Consider the following 20633-nt stretch of genomic DNA (forward strand, 5'->3'; position numbering starts at 1 on the left):
ACTCGTCGCGTCGCGTCGCACTCGCCGGGTCTCGGGGAGGCCTTGACCTTGCGCAAGCAGCCGGATACGCCGGCATCGCTCGATGCCGCGCGCGGATTCGCGCGGCCGGCTCGTCGGATATTTCGGCGTATGCGCGAGAGATCTTTCTGGCGCGCGGTGCGGCGCGGCGGCGACGGTGATGTATGTACGGCATATCAATCGTCACCGAGCATTATCGCGGCGACTCGACGTAGACAGCGAAGAAGATCCCGTTTTCCTCCTCCGTAATCATCGCGACGCGCGACGCGCCGTCCCGACGACGACGAATCGCTGATCGGCGTCGCGCTTCTTGCGCAACGCAACGGCGCGGTGGCGGTAATTCGTGCGACGAGCGCGGCGGAAAATGCGGTTAGATAAGGATTTATTGCGGCCTACTTGCACAATAAAAAATTATCAGGACGTCGAGTAGCTTCTGCCTTGACAAATGAACCCCTCGCAAGGCGACGGGCTCCGCTGTTTGCGGAACGATAGAGAGGCGCGCGCGGTCGCTTTACCCTCGCCACTTTAACTCCCGCGCGCGCGCGCGCTTATCTTCCGTACGTACCTCTCGACAACCGCCCTGTGTTTTATCAAGATCTAGACGGCTTTACGGAAAACCCCCTCGGCGTCGTACGTTGCGCGGTGTGTGGCGAGCGCAAATCCACCCGGACGTAAAAATCGTTGATCCCGAGCGCTGCGTTTGGAGTGCCGAGGGCTGCTTCTCTTCTCTAGTTTCTTCCCATAGCGGCGCACGATTAATTAACCGACCCCGTCTTAAAAGTCATACACTTGATTGCTCCGCGCGTCGTCGCGTGTCGACGAATCTGCCGCTTCGCTGGATCAATAAAAGGAGTCATTCGACCGGAAAGCCGGGATCTATTTGGTTACGCTTGCTATTTGTATACGCCAGCATACGGGGAATCGCTTGTTTGCACAACGATAAAGCACGATTAGCGGCGAAACGATAAGAAACGATCTCGCGCGCTCGTCCTCGTGGAATTTCGTGCGCGCGATGAAGTAGTCCGCGGCGCGGCGCGGCGCGGCGCATACAGTTTGATTTAGGGCATCGCATTATCGTCGCTATCCGACAGGGCAATCGCGACGAGACGATAAACGCGATGCGAATCGCACGAAAAAGAATTGCCCCCCCCCCCCCATCTCTCCGTTCTGACACACCACGTCCCGCTCGCCGTCGCCATTAATGACGAATGAAAGAATAGCTCGAATTTCTACTTTATAAATATTCCATGCCATTTCGCGCGAGGCCATTATCTCCCGCGAATGTCTACCGGTCAAATCTCTTTATACCCACTCGGCGTTAATTGGAGACGAGATTTCATATTTTATTTTTCAAAACGTCGTTATAATTTCGCGTGTGCCGCGATTTGACCTCCTCATCAAATTTTCATTAAAAGATTATTTTCAATCAATCAATATTAAATAAGCTATTTACGGTCTGAACTTGGCTCTCTGCAGTAGTCTAATTATATTTTTTGCGTACTCCACATATATTTTTTCCAACCTTAAACTGCGCGCCGACTAACTTGTCACGATTTACAAAAGTTATGGAAAAAATATATGTGTAATACACAAAAAAATATTATTAGGCTACAAAGATCCAAGCTCGGACCGTAAATTAAGCTTATTTAATATTGATTGATTGTATATCATAACAATCTTATTTTCTCTTATTATTAGATTCAACGAAAGACGTTGTATTACATCTGTTTTCATTCTCGCCTCTCTCTGTCTCGCCCTCTATTCGCTCCATCTCTCGTTGTTTTGTCGTTCGTGTCTAGCGGCTACTTATCGATTTTTCGTTACGCCACGCGGCGCGCAACCTTGGATTGTCGCGTTTTTCGACTTCGTACCGAGAGAACGTAATCGCAACATTATTTTCGCGTTCGCGTCATGAACAGGCGTGCTCCCCTTTCTCTTCCTACCGGGGGAGAAACGATACGCGAGCAGCGAAAGTGCGGCCGGACGAGCGACAAAGCGCGGTGGAGCTTGACGGACCGCGATCGCGCGGAATTAACCCACAGGGTCTCGCGTGTTACCGAACGTCGTATTTCGGTAATTATATCGAGCCTGTAATTTCGCCGTCATTAATATTTCTAACGGACAGGCGCTATAACCGAATGGTGCTTTAATGAAGGAAGCGGCATTGATCCGAGTCACCATCGGTCGGCCAGACGCGACCACGCGGCGCGGCGCGGCGCGGCGCGGCGGCCCGGATTCCGAATTCACCCTCGCGCCGCAGCGCGCCGGCTGCGTGACGATTGTACGCGGCATTACCGCGGCTTATCCTGAAATTAGCCTGCTGGGTATCGTTCCCGGACCTGGGCGGCGTTATCCCCGCCCGCGAATAGAGCCGGGGCCGAGAGTAATATGAGGCGAGTAAGGCAAGGGTTCGCAAACAGCCCTGCCGGGAACGACCGCTTGTTGCGGCGGGGCACGCAATCGTATAACGTACGACATTCCCCGTGCTCCATAATTTAAAGGGCATTTCTGGAGCCGCCGCGCGCCGACGAGCGGCATATGGCCGAGAGTTATGAGTGGTCGTGGATTTTTAATCAGATCGGGTCCCTCGGTACATATATTAACGATTGTATTTCTCGGCGGTCGTCGTACGCGACTGGAAACTCGGACATCACGGCAATGGAAACGACAGTTGCGTGTAGTATTGGCGTATCGCGCACGTGAAACAATAATAGACGTGTACACTGAAAAAAGGTTTTAGTTATAATAACCAAAAGGCTTGGTGAAATAGCTTCAACTAAGTGATTATGACGAAATAATTTGGTTAATGTTAACAAATTTGGTTAATATTAACCAAATATTTTGTCATAATCACTAAATCCTTTAGTTGAAGCTATTTCACCAAGCCTTGGTTATTATAACCAAAACTTTTTTTCAGTGTATATCTGCGTAAACGCGTGTACTGACAATCCCCTCTTACATATGAGCTACGTTTCAGTTATATAACATGAGCTATATGTTACATGTGCTTTTCATACGCGAAACTTGTACAGTTCCAAAAAACGAAGACTTTAAAGAATGGCACATACTTGTAATACCGACAATTGCACGTTCTTGTAGTACCGGCGATTTTTCATTTCGAGATTTGAATATATAAATTTATTAGAGATATATTTCTAACTCCGCAACATGGGTGCAGAATGCAGAAATAAATGCGGCTCGCAGCAAAGTCGGGCGCAAAGTTGTCAAATGCGCTATATTTATTACGGCTTTGAAAGAATTGTACAGAATCCGACTACACACAGAGGATGTAACGGCGATAGCTTTTCCACCATATTTCCGCCGCCGATATCCCGTCATGCTTTCGTGAGAGGAACGGTATTCTGGATTTAATAAAGTCGCAAACGGTACGTCAAATCGAAATTTTGCTTGTCTTATTTCTTGTCCCTCTATTACCGGGCGAGATTGGAAAGGGGATGGCTTATATCCCCTGGCGAACAACATTGCACGGATACGCTGCTACGTTATTTAAAAGGTATACCGCGCACGACGACGCTTCGTGCATCGCTCGATGATTCGAAAGGGGTATAACGACGCTCTCGGCTCGGCTCGGCTCGGTCAACGCTGCTGCGTTAACGGGGCCGTTCCGTCGCCCCTCGCCCGCTTTCCGTCTCCCCGATGCGGAAAGGCAGCGAACGAGGGTGCGCGAGGGTTCCACGAGGGTGAAACACCCACGTGGAAACAGTGGCGAGGGAAAAGTGACGAGAGAAAGCGAAGAGCGTTAAGAGTAACGGTATATACTTGCGCGAATTCTCGTCTCGACGTCGTCGGTCGTCGAGAGGCGTCGGTGCGGCGATGCGTCGTCAAAACTTTCATACGTCGGCGACGCTGGAATGACGGCGCGGCGAGCCGACAGTCGCTCATTGCATATTAATGGAACTATCTCGGAGAAACTATATTTATCGAGACAAATAAGACGCTTAGACGTAAGGCGTAATATTTTCGCCTTTACTCATACATGGCGAAGGGCTCGAGTTCGTTAACTCATTCAATCGCGACTTTCTCTCTTATTGGGATTAATGGATATTACGCAAGTCACGGCAGTAGCCGTCCCGGTCACGTATTCGCGCTGGAGTTTATTGAGACGCCTTAGGATAAAGGGATGTTACGAGGTGTTGTGCTATTTGTTACGCGAAGTTCGCAACACGCACAGAACAACGTCAAACACGCGCAATTACATCGGCGACTTTTTTTCTCTCTTTCGCTCCATCTTTTCGCAGAATATTGGCGAGTCTGAATTTCGCGATGTCGAAACCGGCAGGGATCGATTTTACGATGAATTGGCGATCGGCACGGTTATCGCGCGAGCGCGGTAGCTCCACGAACAGCCGAATGGATCGTAATTAAGATGTTAAACAGATGCAGAGCGCCGATGGGTATATTAATTAGCCGCTATTCATTCGCGCGATCGCGCACCTATATGAATCCGAAATGAGATCGCTCGATGCCGTCGGTTTCCCTTACCCCGCGACCGTTCCCTCCGCTCAGCCGGATACACCCGCGGCCGGATGCGGAATGAAAGGGGAAATTGGCCGCGCGCGCGGGTCCGCGAACTTTTCCTCGCGATTAGCCGCCCTCTTCCCTTTTTCCAAGGTTCCGTTTACGTCCGGTCCGTCGTCCACAATCAGGTGCATTTCTGGGGGATTGGGAGCCCGCCGCGCGCCGCCGCGCCGCCTCGTGCTGAAACACGTCCATCCATCTTCCTGCGTCTCTCAGAGACCTTTCAGGTTTATTGCGGCGTAAACAAGACCCCCGCGAAAAAGGATCGTTTGCTCGCCGCGCGCCGTCAAAGGTGCAGCGTAACTAACTATTTTTGCTCTCGCGCGTCGACGCGATTTACCTACTTACGACGGAACGTTCATCGCGCGGAAATTTACTAGTTTGATGCATTACGAGTAATTCGATCAGCGAGGGTGATGCGCGCGCGGGGGTGTAATTAGTTTATTCGGGGGGGGGGGGACGTATTATGTACGTATACGAAGTATCCGGCATGAATTTAAATTCACGCCGATGTAAATGTGTCGCCGATGGCACAAGTATTCCATTCGTCGATGCTATTTAATGGACATGCAGATACGCAGATGCAATGATGATTAAAGTTATTTATATTCCCGGCGAGGAGTCGGAATATAAATTGGGACGTTGGCGAATGACGAGGATTTACGGGTCGGGCTCATTTCGCGGAGAACGTGCGAATGATGGGCGATAAGGCTGATGGAAAGGCCGCTGAACCTGAGACGGCGGAAAGTTTTGAAGATTATTTCGAATTAGTTTTAATTCGCCGTAATTGGTCGCGAAGCGACGCCGCACCGGAAGCGGCGGGCGGGAGGGAGGGAGGGAGGGAGGTAGGTGGGCCGAAAATTCGTTTTAATTAAAATTGATAATCCCGGGTGAATGGGTATTACGTAACTCCTCTCGGCTGCATTGGGAATCGAACAAGTTTTCCCCCCTTCGAAAGTTATTTGAGATTGCGAGTTACGTCCAGCTCCGGAGAGCTAATGGTGACGTTGTGCAATCGTCTGCACACAAACACAAACGCCGACGCACTTACGCAAGCTACACAATTGTGCTGTCGACGATACGACCCTGTTCATTCTACTTTCTTGTATTACATCGGGGGGTGGACGACGGCGATAAATAATCGTGGGATATCCGCGTACTCCCTGTACATGATACTCTTCATGTAAGTTATGTTCACACATATTTCTGAAGGATAAAAGCTGAACAATATCTGTGCCGTAGACAAGTCTCGTTCATTGTGTCACGGCGTTACTGTTAACTGTTGTACGAGAAATAGCGGGGATAGCAGGAAGACAATGCCGTTAAGCGAACGGATGAGCAAACACTCCAGATTAATTGTCCCTTTCGTTTAAACTTTCATTTTATTTATGAGTCACTTTTATTTATTTCTCAAAATAGAGTAGACGTATATAAACGTACAAAGAAAGGTACAATAGATACAAATCTATAAAAGCGTGGATCTGTGAATATTTGGAAATACACAATCGATAATATCGCTATCGAGAGTATCGAGACGTATAAAACATAATCTAATTATTATTAAATATCATCGTGAAATTAATTACAATTGATACATTAATTACAGTTGTAATTTATCTATATTATCTTCTATCAAGATAAAACTTGACAGAAGAGGTTACACAGATGCTCTAAATAAGGAGCGCATCGGTATTGTCTCTCCTCTCTCGTCGAATAGTTATCCAAGTAAAACAGAGCGATACAGAAAGAGCCAGACCTGCAAATAGACAAACGGATATCCAGATAGGCGGTCTGATAGAATATCGATAGCGGTATATCTCGAAAGAGGACGAAGGGAACACGTTGTGACAAGACCGCCCGCCTCGTAGCAGGAGTGCGTTCATCTTGCGAATGCATACACACACACACAAAACACACACGTAGGGGGCGGAAAGGGAAACAACGCTACAACGCGGGGGGTTTCGCGGGGGAAGAGAGGCCTCGACGGGGGTGCCAGGAGGAAAGGGGAGACTGGACCTATCGAGGCCGGCTCGGAGTTGTTCGGAATCTATCGGTGGACCAGATTTTACTCGTACGTACGCACATTCACCCCCGCGGTGCACAACGACGTCGGAGAGGGTGCGTGTCGCTCCGCCCGACGTACGTGTGTGAGTGCTCTTTCCCGTGTACGTACACCCGTCGCTAAGACACGTTTAACGACGCGGGGGACGCAGGCGCGGTTTCGCGCGCGGTCACGCTCGCGCACTCGCGGCGCGCGTCGCCGGCGCCGTCGTCGTTTCGCGGAAGGAAATTGATTCTGCGCGAAACGCAACGGGGGTTCGCAGCAGCGACGGAGCCAGCCGTGCACCACCAGAGAGAAGCCGGGCTCGGCGGGCCGCGCATACTCTTCCGCCGGGGAATAATCACTCCCGTGATCGAGTCGCGCAGGGATCCGCGTTCGCTCCACGTAACGCTCAGCCCGACGACCCCCGACCGCGGCGTATTATGTAAGGGGGATGTTGCCGCCGTCGTCGCTCTCTTACGCTATCCTTTCACACGCGCGCCGTACTGGCTGTTGCTACTGCTGCTGCTGCTGCTGAAGAGGAGAAAGAGAGAGAGAGCGAGAGGCCGAACGGAGAGGTGCCTCTCCGACGACATGCGAAGAGACGCGTCCGACGCGACGACGACGGACGACGAGCGAGGATCGCAGACAGCCCTGGTGAGACACGTCGACGGCGACGAGCGACCGAAGCATCCATGGAACTGAAAATCCTCCTGTGGGTTCACATCGTGGGTGAGTTGCCTTCCCCGACGCGGCGCGGGCCCTCCCGCACCGCCCTGCGTCCCTCGATCGTACGTGCAATGCGTATACACGCAGAATCTCCCTCTTTGTAATATCTGGCAATGATATTATACCCATTGTCACATCAACGGCATGCATGCGCTCCGGCTCCGGGATACCCTCCTCAATTCGCGTGTCCTGCCGCGATGCCTTCCCGCTGGCTAGCTGCCTCGCACGCTCGTTAGCCCCGACAGACGGCATCCTGCGATATAGATTTCATCCTTGCGGCCGTTCCTGTCGGCCGAAGCGAGATTGCTGCGATGGCTTATTCAGCCAACGTGGATCGTCCGAGCGGAGAGCCGCTCTACTCCTCTCGAGAACGAGATGGACCACTTTCGCGTGACCGGAGCGACGGCACGAGCTTGCAGCTGCAAAATACGGAAATAAGTCGAGTTAGCCGTGAACAAATATTTCGCTCGAAAACGTAATATGTACGTTTGCACTGACACACGTCTGAGTAAACACATGTGCGTGTACGTGTGCAAACCGACGATATATAAATTTTATTCGTGTGTTCGACTTTTCGGTCAAGCTATTACATTAAGCCCGATGAATTTATTATGTTAACATGGATTAAATTAAATTGCCGATATTAAGCGATATTAAATTATCGCATCGAAACGCACGGGGCGACGGACGATAAAAATTTCAAGCTAAGCGCGTGCGTCTATACATTACCATCGTTAATTTAGCTCCACCGTGAAATTCATGCCTGAGTGCGCCAGGTCAAGACACTTTTTCACGATATCAGAAACTTTCTCCATTACGGATATTAGCATAAAGTATATATATATATGCATACGCGATGCGGTATGCGCGAGAATTGCAAAGCCATCGCCGTCGTAAGGATTATAATAACGCGATACGCAAACGTCGTCGTCGGGGGGGGGGGGGGAGCGGAAGGGGGGAGGGGAGGAGTGCATCGGGAACGTCTGTCTGAATCTGCGGGATTTCCCAGCTCGTGGAAATGGATTTCGTCTCGACGTTGGGCGTTGCTACGCGGGGAACAAAGCGCAAAAAACTGCTAGCGGGTCTCTCTCTCGTCTCGGGATGAGGAAGAGGATCCTTTTTCGCCGCGAGCGTTGAACCAGCGGAAGAGCCGGCGCGGTGTACCCGAGGAATGTCGGACGCTGGCGTCGTCGGTCGGGTCGTTGCACCGTTCGTCATAAAACGTGCGGGCGTTCCCCGTAATAGGGCATTAACAAATTTAACGAATTCCCATCACGGTGGTATATAATCGCATTAATGACGTTCTGGCGAATGCGATTTTACGACCCGCGCGCGGGTGGAGAGCCCTCTTCCCGCTCGAGCCGGATGAATTCACGCTCCGCTCCGCGCTAGCGAATCTGGCCTCATCAAACTTCCTCTCTCATCGATGTTTTTCTTCCTTAATATTAACGCTCGCGTCGGCGAGCGATCAAATATCTGATTATCCTGAATCCTGAGACTTCGCGGCGATTCTCCGTAAATGGAGACTCCATGCTCGCTGCCAGTCTTATGTCAATCTTGCTCTTCTTTCGAAGATTATATTTTAAAACAGCTCTGTGTCATCGATAGAAGGATCTTTCGCTAGATAAGTGTTTTCCTAGTCGGAATTCTTTGTAATATGCAGGTGATTATGAGAAGGACATAATTTCTACACGATAGACCGGTGGTGTTAAGGAAATATCTTCAACAATTCAATAAATTAGCAAGTTTTAAATTATCGAGAAATCGTTATGTTGACATGCTGATAAGAGATATTCATCTGTCGTTTGTAACATGTGATTAATTATCGAAATCGGCGAATTAAATCTTAATGTCTCCTCGTCGCGATAAAAATGGACAGGGCAGAGAACCGTAATATCGAGAAATAAACTCGCCGGAATTATACCATTTTCAATCCCGCTAACAAATAATAACGCTTGATAAATGAAGTGTTAAAATGTATACTCCACGCGATCGTCTACGTCATTGCAAACCTGCGCGTCTGACGTTAACAAACATCTCGCTTGAAAACGAAATAGTGCGCTTCAAATTGAATGGATTCCGAAACCCGATATTAAGCGCGAGATATCCCGTCTGCATTAGCGCGATATTTTTACGAGCCGGGGATCTACTGTATAAAACGCGAGTTATAACCGAGTTTTTCTTCCTAAAAAAAGAACAAAAAAAAACGAATGAGGTAACTTCGCCTATCTACGCGTTGCCATTTATAACGCAGATAACGATGTACAGCGGCGCGGCGCAACGATTGTTCCGTTATTACGGTATCTCGCATTATCAGTTTGCGCTAAAAATAGGCAGAATACAGATAACGTTTTCGCGGAATCTCGCGGAATCAAAGTCTCAACGACGCGTTCTCGTCAGTAATTTTCGTTCGATCGCGCGCGAGCCTTTTGCCGGCGCGCACAAAAGATAAGCTTCCTATTGGAGCGTATATGGGGATGTGCGAAGCGTCGAAGCGCACGACGATACGGGCCTCCTCTTCCTCCTCCTCTCTCTCTCTATATATCTGTCTCTCTCTTTCTCCCTTTCCGCAAATGCGATTCGTCGCTTCGCTCGGCAGCTAATTAAGCCGATCGCTCTACCGAACGTCATATCCGTTCTGCAGATCCGTCCGCGCGATTGTCCGATCGGGCGAAATCGCGTTCATTGCGCGAGAACGCTGTCCCGTTAAACCGAGCGTATCGCCATTAGTGTAAGCGAATTAAGCTGAACTCGCTCTCGTATATCGGCATCGAATATTCCGAATCGAGCCGCTGTCTCTCGAGCAGATTGATATTACCTACTTCACCATCGGATACACCGGGCGAATGGAAATTATTGCGAAGCGCTTATTGTTTGCGCATTTACTCCTTTTTTCTCTTTCCTCTTTTCTCTTTTTCTCTCTTTCTTTTCCTTTTTTTTTTTACGAGAGGCTGTAACGCGACATTCGATTTTCCTCGAAAAACTCGGATGGCTCGGAGCGAACTCGCCTCGTTAACATCTCGGTCCATTATCGTCGTCGCTCGAGAGCGCTTCACGAATGCGTTACGGCGTCGTGCGTGCTTTATCTGTTTCTTTCGCACGACGGCACGTTCTTTGCCTTCAGCACGACGACGACGATAGTCTCGGGCGAGGCGAGTCGTCACCTCAACCCCTTCTTTTTCCCCGTCAGTCGTCGCTCTTGCTTGCCGCAAATCCACTTTTTATTAACGACTAACGACCGGCCGCGAGAGAGTGCTCTCGTGGTTTTGTAACTAAATACCCGTAAGCCCCGTAAAGTGCCTCTAAACGGGGCAGGGGGAACATTACGCCCGAATCGTCACACCCTTTAATGCGCTGGGGCAATATTTCCCTGCGATACTTTCCTTCCCCCGAAACAACTTCATCCAATCCGTGAAACTGCGAGAGAGCTCTCCGGCATTATATCGATCCCGAGGAAAGAAACGCTAAGAATTTCTCGCCGGCGCGGCGCGGCGCGCGGAAACTTTCGCGTAAAAATGTCGCATTGAAATCGTTGCGTTACCGGCATGAATCATTTACACGGAAACTTTAATACCGCGGACTTTCTTTACATAAACAGGATCTCCAACTCGAGTTTGCTGACCACGAAGTTTGTCGCCTAATTGAATACGGTAACAAGTCACGACGCTGCGTTATGTGACTCTAAGTTTTAGATTTCTCTCCTTCAAGAGAGAGAGAGAATATACATTCAGAATACGTGTGTTAAAGAAAAACCAGAATTAATAAACTATAAATGGGATTCTCCCTTTCAGCGATCGAGATATGAAACGCTTAACAGATTTATTATGTAATCCTTTATGCAAAAGTTATGCGCGAAAACATAAATAGCCGGAGAATGGGACCGTTTCGAAAGACCGAACGATTCTCGAATACGTCGGCACGTGGAAATTCCGCGAAGGGCGCCGCGACGAGACGAGACGAGACGAGATTCGTTTGGGGAACGCGTGAGTTCTGTTTCTCGCGTGAGATCGATCCCCATTCCTCGTGAATGAGAATATTTGGTCGGTCGTCGGTGGCGTGGCCAGCGAGGGGGGCAGGGGAGGAGAGAGGAGGGGGACGGGGGCGCAACGCGGGAAGGATTCTATTCGCGATCGATAAAGGATTCCGACGGCCAACGTGGGATTCGCCGAACAATTTCAAATCCGCGGATGAGAGAGAGAGAGAGAGGCGAGAGTGCGTTGCGTCGTCGCCGTTATTATAAGAAACTATTTCTCGCGAACCCGTATTATATTCGCGGTATCCTTTCATTACGAGGATTTCCGCGTAATGACGATGTCGCTCTGATAACCAGTTCGTGGGGCTGCCTGCGAAGCCCAGTGGTTCCCAAGCTCGCGCGGCGCGCAGGATCATTTGATCTAATTAAAAGATGAGGCTTCCTTACGATAGTCGCACAGAAGGGTCTGAGGAAATATAATCTTTAATTAACGTAATGTATCTACCGTCGCGGCTTTTTGTTCCGTCGAGCGTAATACAGCGGTGTATAAGGCGCCGGGAAGGAAGAAATATGATATCTTTATATACTTAAAGGACGAATAAACTACAATGATGGCAAATTATTATCTTCACGCGGATCGAGCCAAAAATAGCGAGATAACGTTTCGCGAGATCGGCTCGTGAAAAAGTGGCCCATACGGAATACCAAATCGAAGTAGACCATCGGCTGGAACTTTAAAATCGATAGCTATAACACACAATATTATATGACGTAGCGCCTTTGTTTTAGCTCGCTCTTCCAGATAGGCGAAAGGTCTCCGTCGTCGCTTTCCCTATTTGGGAAACACTGTCCGCAGGCGTAATCGATGAGGTATGCATCGCGGGGCAATATTCAGCCGCCTCTCATGACATGACACGGCAGAAATTCACCTTCGGCTTTCATTTCCTCTTTTCCCTCGGGGGCATGAGTCGAGATTCGGATCCGTACGCGGGTCCCTCTGCGTCCTGCACGTGTGCCCTAATAACTTCGCCAAGATCATCCGTCCCGATAAGCGCGCAACGCGAGCCGGACCGCCGTTTCAGCGACAAACGGGTGTATAATACGGTTACCGCACGCCGTTAGCAGCACCGATAAAATATAATTAACGAACCCCTCCTTTCTTTCTCTTTTTTCGTAGGAATTTGTTCGGGTCTGAGAGGAGTGCGCATCCAGATACCGACGGCCGTGAGGAAGGGCGAGTCGGCGACGCTGAAATGTTGGTATGACACCGAGGGCGACCCATTGTACGCCGTCAAATGGTACAAGGGGGGTCGAGAGTTTTATCGCTATGCCCCGAACGAGAGTCCGCCCGTCAAGACTTTCCCCATCGGGAACCTGACGGTGAAGGTAAGTTTACCCTCCCCCCGTTCTCGATTCAAGGAGACGGACGAGCTTACGATCTCTGGTGTCCCGCGGGCCGTCGCGAAATCTCGAGATCTTTCCGTGCCCCGACGGGACTGCGCGGAGAAAAAAAGCGGGTGTCAAGAGGAGCGAGAGAGAGAGAGAGAGAGAGAGAGAGAGAGAGAAAGGGGGTGAGGATTTATTGCGGTCGAGAAGTTGCGAATAGAACACGATAACGCCGATAGCGCCGGAACGTACAGTTCCTGCTTGTTGTATAGCGTACCGTTCTACATATCGGCTGATCGAAGTTTTTGAATTCGAGCTGTCTCCCTACGAGAGGGGTAACTGATGGCCGTCGCCCGTCGTCGATGTGCGCGCCGCTCGCCCTACTGGTGTGTGGGCGTCGCGTTTTCCCTCCATTAAATTTCGTTTTTATTTTCCTTTTTAATTTTTTTAACTGGACAGGAGTTTTATATCGCGTTTTTTATTGTAGTCTTATATTCGATTTATGGTATCGCAAATTCTATATTTTTTACAAATTGCATTTTTGTCATTCACCAACTATGAGAGAGAATCGATGACACATTCTGTTATTTACATCAGCGGATTTATATTATACATACGTATATAGTATTATACCCACATGTATGTAATATTGCAATGTTTGAGTTGCAATTTTTTATTCTTTGTAATGTATCTCCTCCTCTCTAAATGAGATACGTTCCACCTCATTCTATTTTACTCCAACGTTTCGCGGATGCATCGTTTACACGCCTCAACCCAGTTGCTTAAAACGCCGTTAAATATAATTTTATGCGCGGTGTACGCGCGGTCCGGCAGAGAGTCCAATTAAAAATTCCGCATTTCGTACACGACAGCTCCGATTACGATCTAATGACGGTTGTTATGACGAACGTCCCGCGCGCGGTGAGACGCGACACGCATCCACACGGTGTCGGTGGATAGATCATACCGCATTATTGCGCTCGCACGCGCGTTTCTTTTTTTTTTTTAACGTCCGCGACCCGTTTTTATAGCGCGCCGCATTTGTGCGCTATACGGACGCCGAGCCGCGGGCGCTTTCCGCTGCAATTCGGACACCTTGCTGCGATATTCATTATTTTTACATCGCCGATAACGACTCTCGGCAATCGGCAGCCCCGATATGTAACAAAATAGAGAAGAGGTGGAAAACGAAAATGCAAGCCCGAGTGCATCGCCGAATATTTAACATCGCGGATGGACCGCGCGGGGAGAACGCGAGACGGGGATTCCCCCCGTTTGGGAATCAAACCGGGGCTGGATATCAAATAATCAGGTCGGTCGGATGTCGCGCGATTGGCGGATGCATTGGTCATTAATAGATTGGACGGATTCCTCTCGCGTAAGCGCGCCGCGTTACGTATTCTCTCGTATATGTACACGTACATGCCGCGCGTATTATCCGGGAGAATTCCCGCAGTCCTCGTGTCTCCGATAATCCCTACGACGAAGACGAAGATGAGAACGGCGACGAGGACTCTCGCCATCGTGCCGAGGCGCGCGGCACGATCGTAATGAATTACCGTTGTTCCGCAGAAAACGGAGAGCAACGCGACGCAGGTCGTGCTGACGAAGTTGGAATTGGAGGCGGCGGGCGCGTACAGCTGCGAGGTATCAGCCGACGCGCCTTCCTTCCACACGGCTATGGTTGACGCGGCGTTGAACGTCGTCGGTAAGTATCTCCCGGTGCTCTTGCTCGGGCACGTTAATAACTTAGGACGCCTGTCGTCGACTGCATAAAAACACGGTTAGAGCGTTATTACTAGACGGACGATTTAACGCGCCTCGTCCGCTTTAACGGCGCGTCCCCCCTCCCCTCCTTCTCCCTCCCCGTCCGCTGCGATATCGAGTTTTTGATAAGGGGAATAATAATAAGCGCGCTATTTAAATCGCATTCTCGTCGTCAATAAAACTTTTACGATAATTCACCGTAAGATCGACGAACCGAACGCGCTTCGCGGAGGTAAAAACGCGAAAGGGAGGGAAAAGGAGAAAAACGAGGAGACGCTCACGCCTCGCGAGCGACGCCTTTCGCAATTTACAGGGGGGGTGGGAGGGGGTGGCGCGCACCTAGTAATATATTTTAACGACGTAAATTGCATGTCGCTATTTTCGAGGTCCCTTCATTAAAACGTGTGGCGTCCGATAAATTCAGGCGCCGACAACATTTTGCCGAGGGTTTTTCCTTTTTCGAATACACGGTAATCTATTCCGATATTACGTTACGAGAGCGTAACCCTTCCACTCCGGGAACAATTAAATGTCTTTTTAATTACTCGCGTCTCGCGCGCGCGCGCGCGCGCGCGCGTTACAGCCAGCCGCGAATGAGGAACAAGAAATATACATTCCGCGTGCATATCGCGAGTTTCACGGAATTTCGGAGACGCGACACAAATCTTCCGCGAAGGACGGCGGGACTATTCAATTCTCGCGTCAGAGAGACGCAGCGACATTTTTATTCTCCCCCACGTCTCGTGTCGTAAAGGAGCGACGAGGCGCGCGAATTTACGTCCACCGTAAAAAGTGAAAAAGTAATATTTCGCGAGCCCGGGGCTGCCGGCGACACGTACAGGTGCTCGTAACGAGTCGCGCGTGTGTGCGTGCTCGACGACGCATACCGATAGCGAAAAACGACCGAGCACGCGAGCGCGAATCGCTCCGTCTATCGTAAGAGAAGAATTTTTCGTACGAGAGACGAGAGAGCGCGAGACGGGGGGCCGCCCTCCTCCTTGTATCGACCAACTGTCACCGTTCCGCCGAAAGTTTCGACTGTGTCGGGCTTTGAGAAACGACGACGGGTCCGGTCAAGCTCGGTCAAAGCGACAACGTCTCGTCTGCACGCAAGCTCGAGCGGTGCTTGGTCGCGTGAGGGTGTACAGGGTGGCTCGAATGTAAAGAATCACCTTTCATACACGTATTCTTTGTTCTAAAGCCTTGTATTCGCGATGCTGGAAATCGCTCCGAGATCTCGGACGGAGAAAGAATTGACCAATCGCATTATTGTTCAACTGGCCGAATTGTTCAAATGTGATTCGTTAATCTCGGAGCGATTTCTAGCATCGTGGACACAAGGCTTTATAGCATCTACTGTGAAAAAAACGTTATGTGTGATTGAAAAAAAGGGTTTTCTTATCGTCGATTTAAATTTCACGTGAGATGAATTTTACTTCACCGTGGACCGTGCAATTTGAGAATTTATTGCGAATGCGTTAATGTGAGAAATTGAAGATTTGCTGAAAAGAGATGATAGTTTTCCTCGATATTTTCGCCGAGAGAAAATCTGTTTTCGACACCACGAAGTAGTATGTATGCATGGAGAAGAGGGTGGCTCACCGAGGCCGAGAGAAGGGGGGGCTGAGGTGGCTAGATCTGGAACACTCTATATATGTGGAGTATATATTGCCTTCGCAGAATTGCCCTCTGAGATGCCGTCGATACAGGGACTAAAGAGGAAATACCACGTCAATGATCCGCTACGTTTGAACTGCACATCCGGCCGGAGCAAGCCAGCCGCGAATCTCACTTGGTATATCAACGATCGACAGGTATGCTCTAACTGCTAATGATAGTAATGCGCGCGCGGTTAGACGAGGGGGATATAGACGGACGGAAAGGAACGGGAGGAGAGGAGGATCAGATACCTCTATTTAGTTTACCCCGGCTTTGATCCATTATCCCTGATCAAACGTCAGAGACAAGGGAGCTTATGGGATACGTTCCTCCTCGAGCTCGAGATGTTCCAAAGTTGGAGAGAGAGTAGCATTCGCGGTGCGGAAAATAATTTAACATTCTGATCCTCGATTAGCGTACAACATTAACGTAAATATCTCTCGATCAAGGCTTAATTGAGAACAGCGTTCGGAAATTTTAACTCTTTGGATATCTGTCCCTAATTATTTAAGCAATTTAATCTGCCTATCCATATTTTATTAATTATAAAATTAAACGCTGAAAACTAAAAATAAAATACTGAAAACTTTTTTGGAGACTGGATGCATGTTTTAAAATGACGGATATTTTTACAAAATGTAATTTGCAATGCTCAAAATAGCTCCCTTAATCGCCTTACGTCGACGCACCTCTACGTAAGTTATTTCGCGTGCTAGGCACGAACGCATGATCGTCGGAAAATTGATATCGCCATGCTACCGAGAATTTATATAACAGCAGCATTAACGATATACGAAGCAGCGCGGATATACTTTTTCATTTTTATTCCGCGATATCAGTATTTATTTCACCTCTTAACAGTCCATTATACTATCGTCAACTCATCACGGTTATCAAATAAAATCTAATTAAGTTTAGTTTTTTTTTAATTAAATATATTCGAGATAATTAACTTCCATATCAGAATATATATGGCTCTGACACACATATATAATTGCGAACAACTAATTTTTCCACATTATATCCACGTTATATTTTTTTACGCTATGCATATTTATATCTCTGCAGCGACCGTATACATTTAGAGAAGTTTTGTCTAATCCCCGTTGACTAATTTACTTATCTTTTCTGTTTTCTCTCCTTTCAGCCTCTCAAATCGCACGTCCGCACGTACAGCCCGCTCGACACGAACGAGTCGGAGTGGCAGATTTCGCAAATTGGACTCCAGTTCCTGGTTACGCACGATCACTTCGTCAACGGCAAGCTGAAGATACGTTGCAGCGCGTCGATATACGACATTTATTGGCAAAGCACGGAAGTCAGCACCGAGGAGGATCGGCCGCGGGTGATACACTACGAGCCCGCCGCGACTATCGTCGGCATCAACTACCTCCAGCCACCGCCAAATTTTCAGACCGGCCAGAAGAAGCCCGACGGGCAGGTTGGAGTGAAAGGTAAAAAGCTTCCTCACTTTTCCACTTGCCGGATCAGCGTGGCGCAATTTCATTATTCCCAAGAAAGAGAGGCGGTGCCCGTAAATCTTCTCGTCGACTCTGTTGAACCTCCGATTATTTATCGAAATTCGAGACACTTCGGGAATCTGAACGCGAAGGCGGTCGCGGATTTATTTTCTTCGACAGAGCGTTCTATTTTTTTTTCGAGCTTGAACAACATCCGGCGGGTTCTTTGAGCTCCTTAACGTTTGCTTTGAAACACAGTCGGAGCGTCCAGCAAGCCACACGCTGCGTTAAGCCGCGATCTGAATTCCTCCGTGCGCGCGACTTAATCCCTCGAGAAAGAAAAACGAAAACAAAGAATGAGTGGATCGTATTATTAGAGCGTCTCGTTCGATAATTTTTCAGTGCTGGGGTCGTCCACTGGGGTGAGCCTGCTGCGGCCATCGGCGAGGATCGTTTTGGAATTGTTTGCGCTTCTTTTAATCGTCATTCGTTAAAGGCATATAGTGCATCGCTCGAGAAACGCGCTTTGGAACACTTTGCGTACGTGTTTGTAAGAGGACGAGGAGGAGGAGGAGGAGGAGAAGGAGAAGGAAGAGAAGGAGGTGGAGGAGGGCTCGAGAGGCGCTTTGTGCGAGGATGACGTTTCCTCTATGGGATCGCCTCGGATCACCACGCAACAGCAATATACAACCGGAGCGAATACAGGGAGCTCCTTGGGTCACGTCACAGCGATGAAACCCTGAAAGGCCTTGTTCGAATTGCCGGAGGAATGGAAGTGACGGGGACGCGAGACCGAGGATTCGATTGGTTTCGGACGGCAGAAAAGGCCGAAAAAAAAATCGTGGACGTGGCGGGCGAGCACCCCCCCCCCCCTCCGCGTGTGAAATGATTTATCCGACGTTCACTCGTCCCGACGATCAACGAATGTCCAAAAAGCACTACAGCGACGAACAGACACGCGGCTGGATATATATACTCGCGATATATATATATTCGGGAGTTATTTTACTATTATTAGACCATATACTCTTTGCTTCCTTCCAGCGGGGATAATGTGTTTGCAATGTGTAGGTATACGTATACATATAGTACGTTTCGTCGCATCATACGAGAAGATAGTTTTTTTTTCGTACTTTTATAACTCAGAAAGAGACTATAACGTAGCATGAATGTACCGTGCGTATTCCTCGACAGCGTAATAACACGCATACACGTGGATACAGACACACATACGGAAGTATAAACAAATGTACACGACAGATATGAGTAGGGTAAAATCACTCGATACAGACCAGCGTACATACACATGATACATACATTCACACAGTCTCACACACACATACACATACACTGTCGTCACACTTTTTCTCTGTACGAATAACTGATAAGTAAAAGTGTTCGCGAAAATACATATTGCGGCCCGCCTAAGTATTTTACAGTGTGCGAGATGATGTACCTGAATCGGATATTGGCGCGAACTTCTTTTTTTTGTGTTGCTATTTAGGGACTATGTATTATATATATTATATAATAAGCGAGGAAAAGATGTGCTATATATATCGAGTTACATGGTAACGACACAACTTTGTGTATCTCGGTCATTCCATTTCGTATTAAAGCGTAATTAATTTATTGATGAGGCTGATTTAATTGATGTACAGTACGATTTATGGAGTTTATTATAAATTCATTAAGTATATTGTGACTGTGTTTCTTTGTATGTAACCTCTATATCTCTTATATCTCGCCGCAATTCAAACCGTATACTCTAATACCTTTTTTACATCATGCAAATAGACTCTACTGTCTGTGCGTACGTATACCATTCATCAAATAACGGTTGATAACATCATAAATCATATTTGAGCGCAGTTTGCGCTTATCGACATTCATTTTCATGAAAATCTATTTTTATCCTAAATGTATTCCTGGGGAATGTTTCAATATTTCCGTAAAAGTCGCGTTTGAATTAAAATATGCTATCAAATAAGGTTAAAACATAAGAATAGAATATCTGGGAAAGATATATATTCTTATAAAGATACTATATTAAAGATTATGTATTCATATATAAAGATAATAATTGAAAATTATTTAACAATAGTTCCTTTAATTATATTTTTTTTATGTCACGGAGAAGAACATCGTCTAGATGAATATAATCGTTTGCTTTCTGGCGCAGTGTTATATATATTTATTTATATTTATATTGATATTTATATAAAAATATATTTATTACAATAGTAAGCACAACAATATGAGAGCAAACCAGTTATTCTCGTTAAGAGAGTTATTCTTGTTAACAAAATTTCATTGTTACTGGTAACTACATACTAGTTATTTTATTGACGCGCTGCGTGAACGGCGCAACTTTGTTTTCTACGCTAGAGCAAACATCTCTATCCATTTTAAACGACCCGGATCGGCTTTAAAACAATGCCCCGTCGTCTAAATAATGCACGAACGCAAAGAAGAGGGCCGACCCGTTGACTGCCCGCGAAAACGCCTAATTCCCGTGAACATTAAATAAAATATCATTCGACAAAAGCGGGCGTTAATTCGCCTGGCGAAATCGAGGAACGCCGCTTTGCGGATTATTATATTTATTTATGCATGACCGCCGTGTGTGTACGCCGTTAATGTGATAACTCAATTATTGCACGCTGTAATGTTTACCCTGTGCCGTTATGCGAAATGTATAACCAACACGAGAATATTTTTGATATTTGTGCACCGCGCGTTTGTAACTGTATGCCAGGCAAATTGGATTAGTATCCTAAAATATCAAGTTTGCTTCTTCTTATCTTTTTTTTATGAATCTCTCAAAATACAGCCATATAACATTTTAAATGTTTATTTTTTTACGATTCGCGTTATTGAGTTTCACATTAACCCTCTGGAGTGTGTTATAAATTTCAGTTAGATATTTTCAGAATAATATTTTGACAATACAATTTCCCAAGAAAAAACAATTATTTGAGAATTTATCTTCAACAAGACTTCGCGAGTGTGCAAATCTAGTCGAGACAGTTACGACAAGATGGCTTCAAAAGTCTTCAAT

The 20633-nt window shown here is 47.8% G+C and overlaps 1 protein-coding gene and 1 long non-coding RNA gene across 3 annotated transcripts in view; one reads left to right on the plus strand and one right to left on the minus strand.

Annotated features, from left to right (window-relative positions):
* Positions 1-5909: 5909 nt before the first annotated feature.
* Positions 5910-20633, minus strand: part of LOC139778638 (uncharacterized) — a 28884-nt gene continuing 14160 nt past the window's right edge. Inside the window, exons 1-2 of one of the 2 annotated variants that reach the window (XR_011719627.1) lie at positions 14246-14360; positions 5910-7746 (exon numbers count right to left, since the gene is read on the minus strand). This is a non-coding gene — a long non-coding RNA (uncharacterized lncRNA). Of the gene's footprint in view, positions 7747-14245; positions 14361-20633 lie in introns of those variants that run through there. The other variant, XR_011719628.1, reaches the window with a different exon arrangement.
* On the plus strand, positions 7196-19271 carry LOC139778637 (uncharacterized). Its single transcript, XM_071716693.1, has 6 exons — positions 7196-7330; positions 12478-12686; positions 14259-14394; positions 16134-16267; positions 17260-17566; positions 17975-19271. The coding sequence occupies exons 1-6, from the start codon at positions 7294-7296 to the stop codon at positions 18064-18066; spliced, it is 915 nt and encodes a 304-aa protein (XP_071572794.1). The 5' UTR covers positions 7196-7293; the 3' UTR covers positions 18067-19271.

This window comes from Temnothorax nylanderi, unplaced genomic scaffold (assembly GCF_030848795.1).
Source record: "Temnothorax nylanderi isolate EJ_2023f unplaced genomic scaffold, tnyl_v1.0 TNYL_tig0190_pilon, whole genome shotgun sequence".
Classification (NCBI taxonomy): Eukaryota; Metazoa; Arthropoda; class Insecta; order Hymenoptera; family Formicidae; genus Temnothorax; species Temnothorax nylanderi.

Excerpts from the sequence above, each read along its gene's own strand:
- LOC139778637 (XM_071716693.1), top strand. The coding sequence starts at position 7,294 with ATGGAACTGAAAATCCTCCTGTGGGTTCACATCGTGG. Across the intron at positions 12,687-14,258 it reads TCGGGAACCTGACGGTGAAG|AAAACGGAGAGCAACGCGAC; the intron begins GTAAGTTTACCC and ends GTTGTTCCGCAG. Across the intron at positions 16,268-17,259 it reads GGTATATCAACGATCGACAG|CCTCTCAAATCGCACGTCCG; the intron begins GTATGCTCTAAC and ends CTCTCCTTTCAG.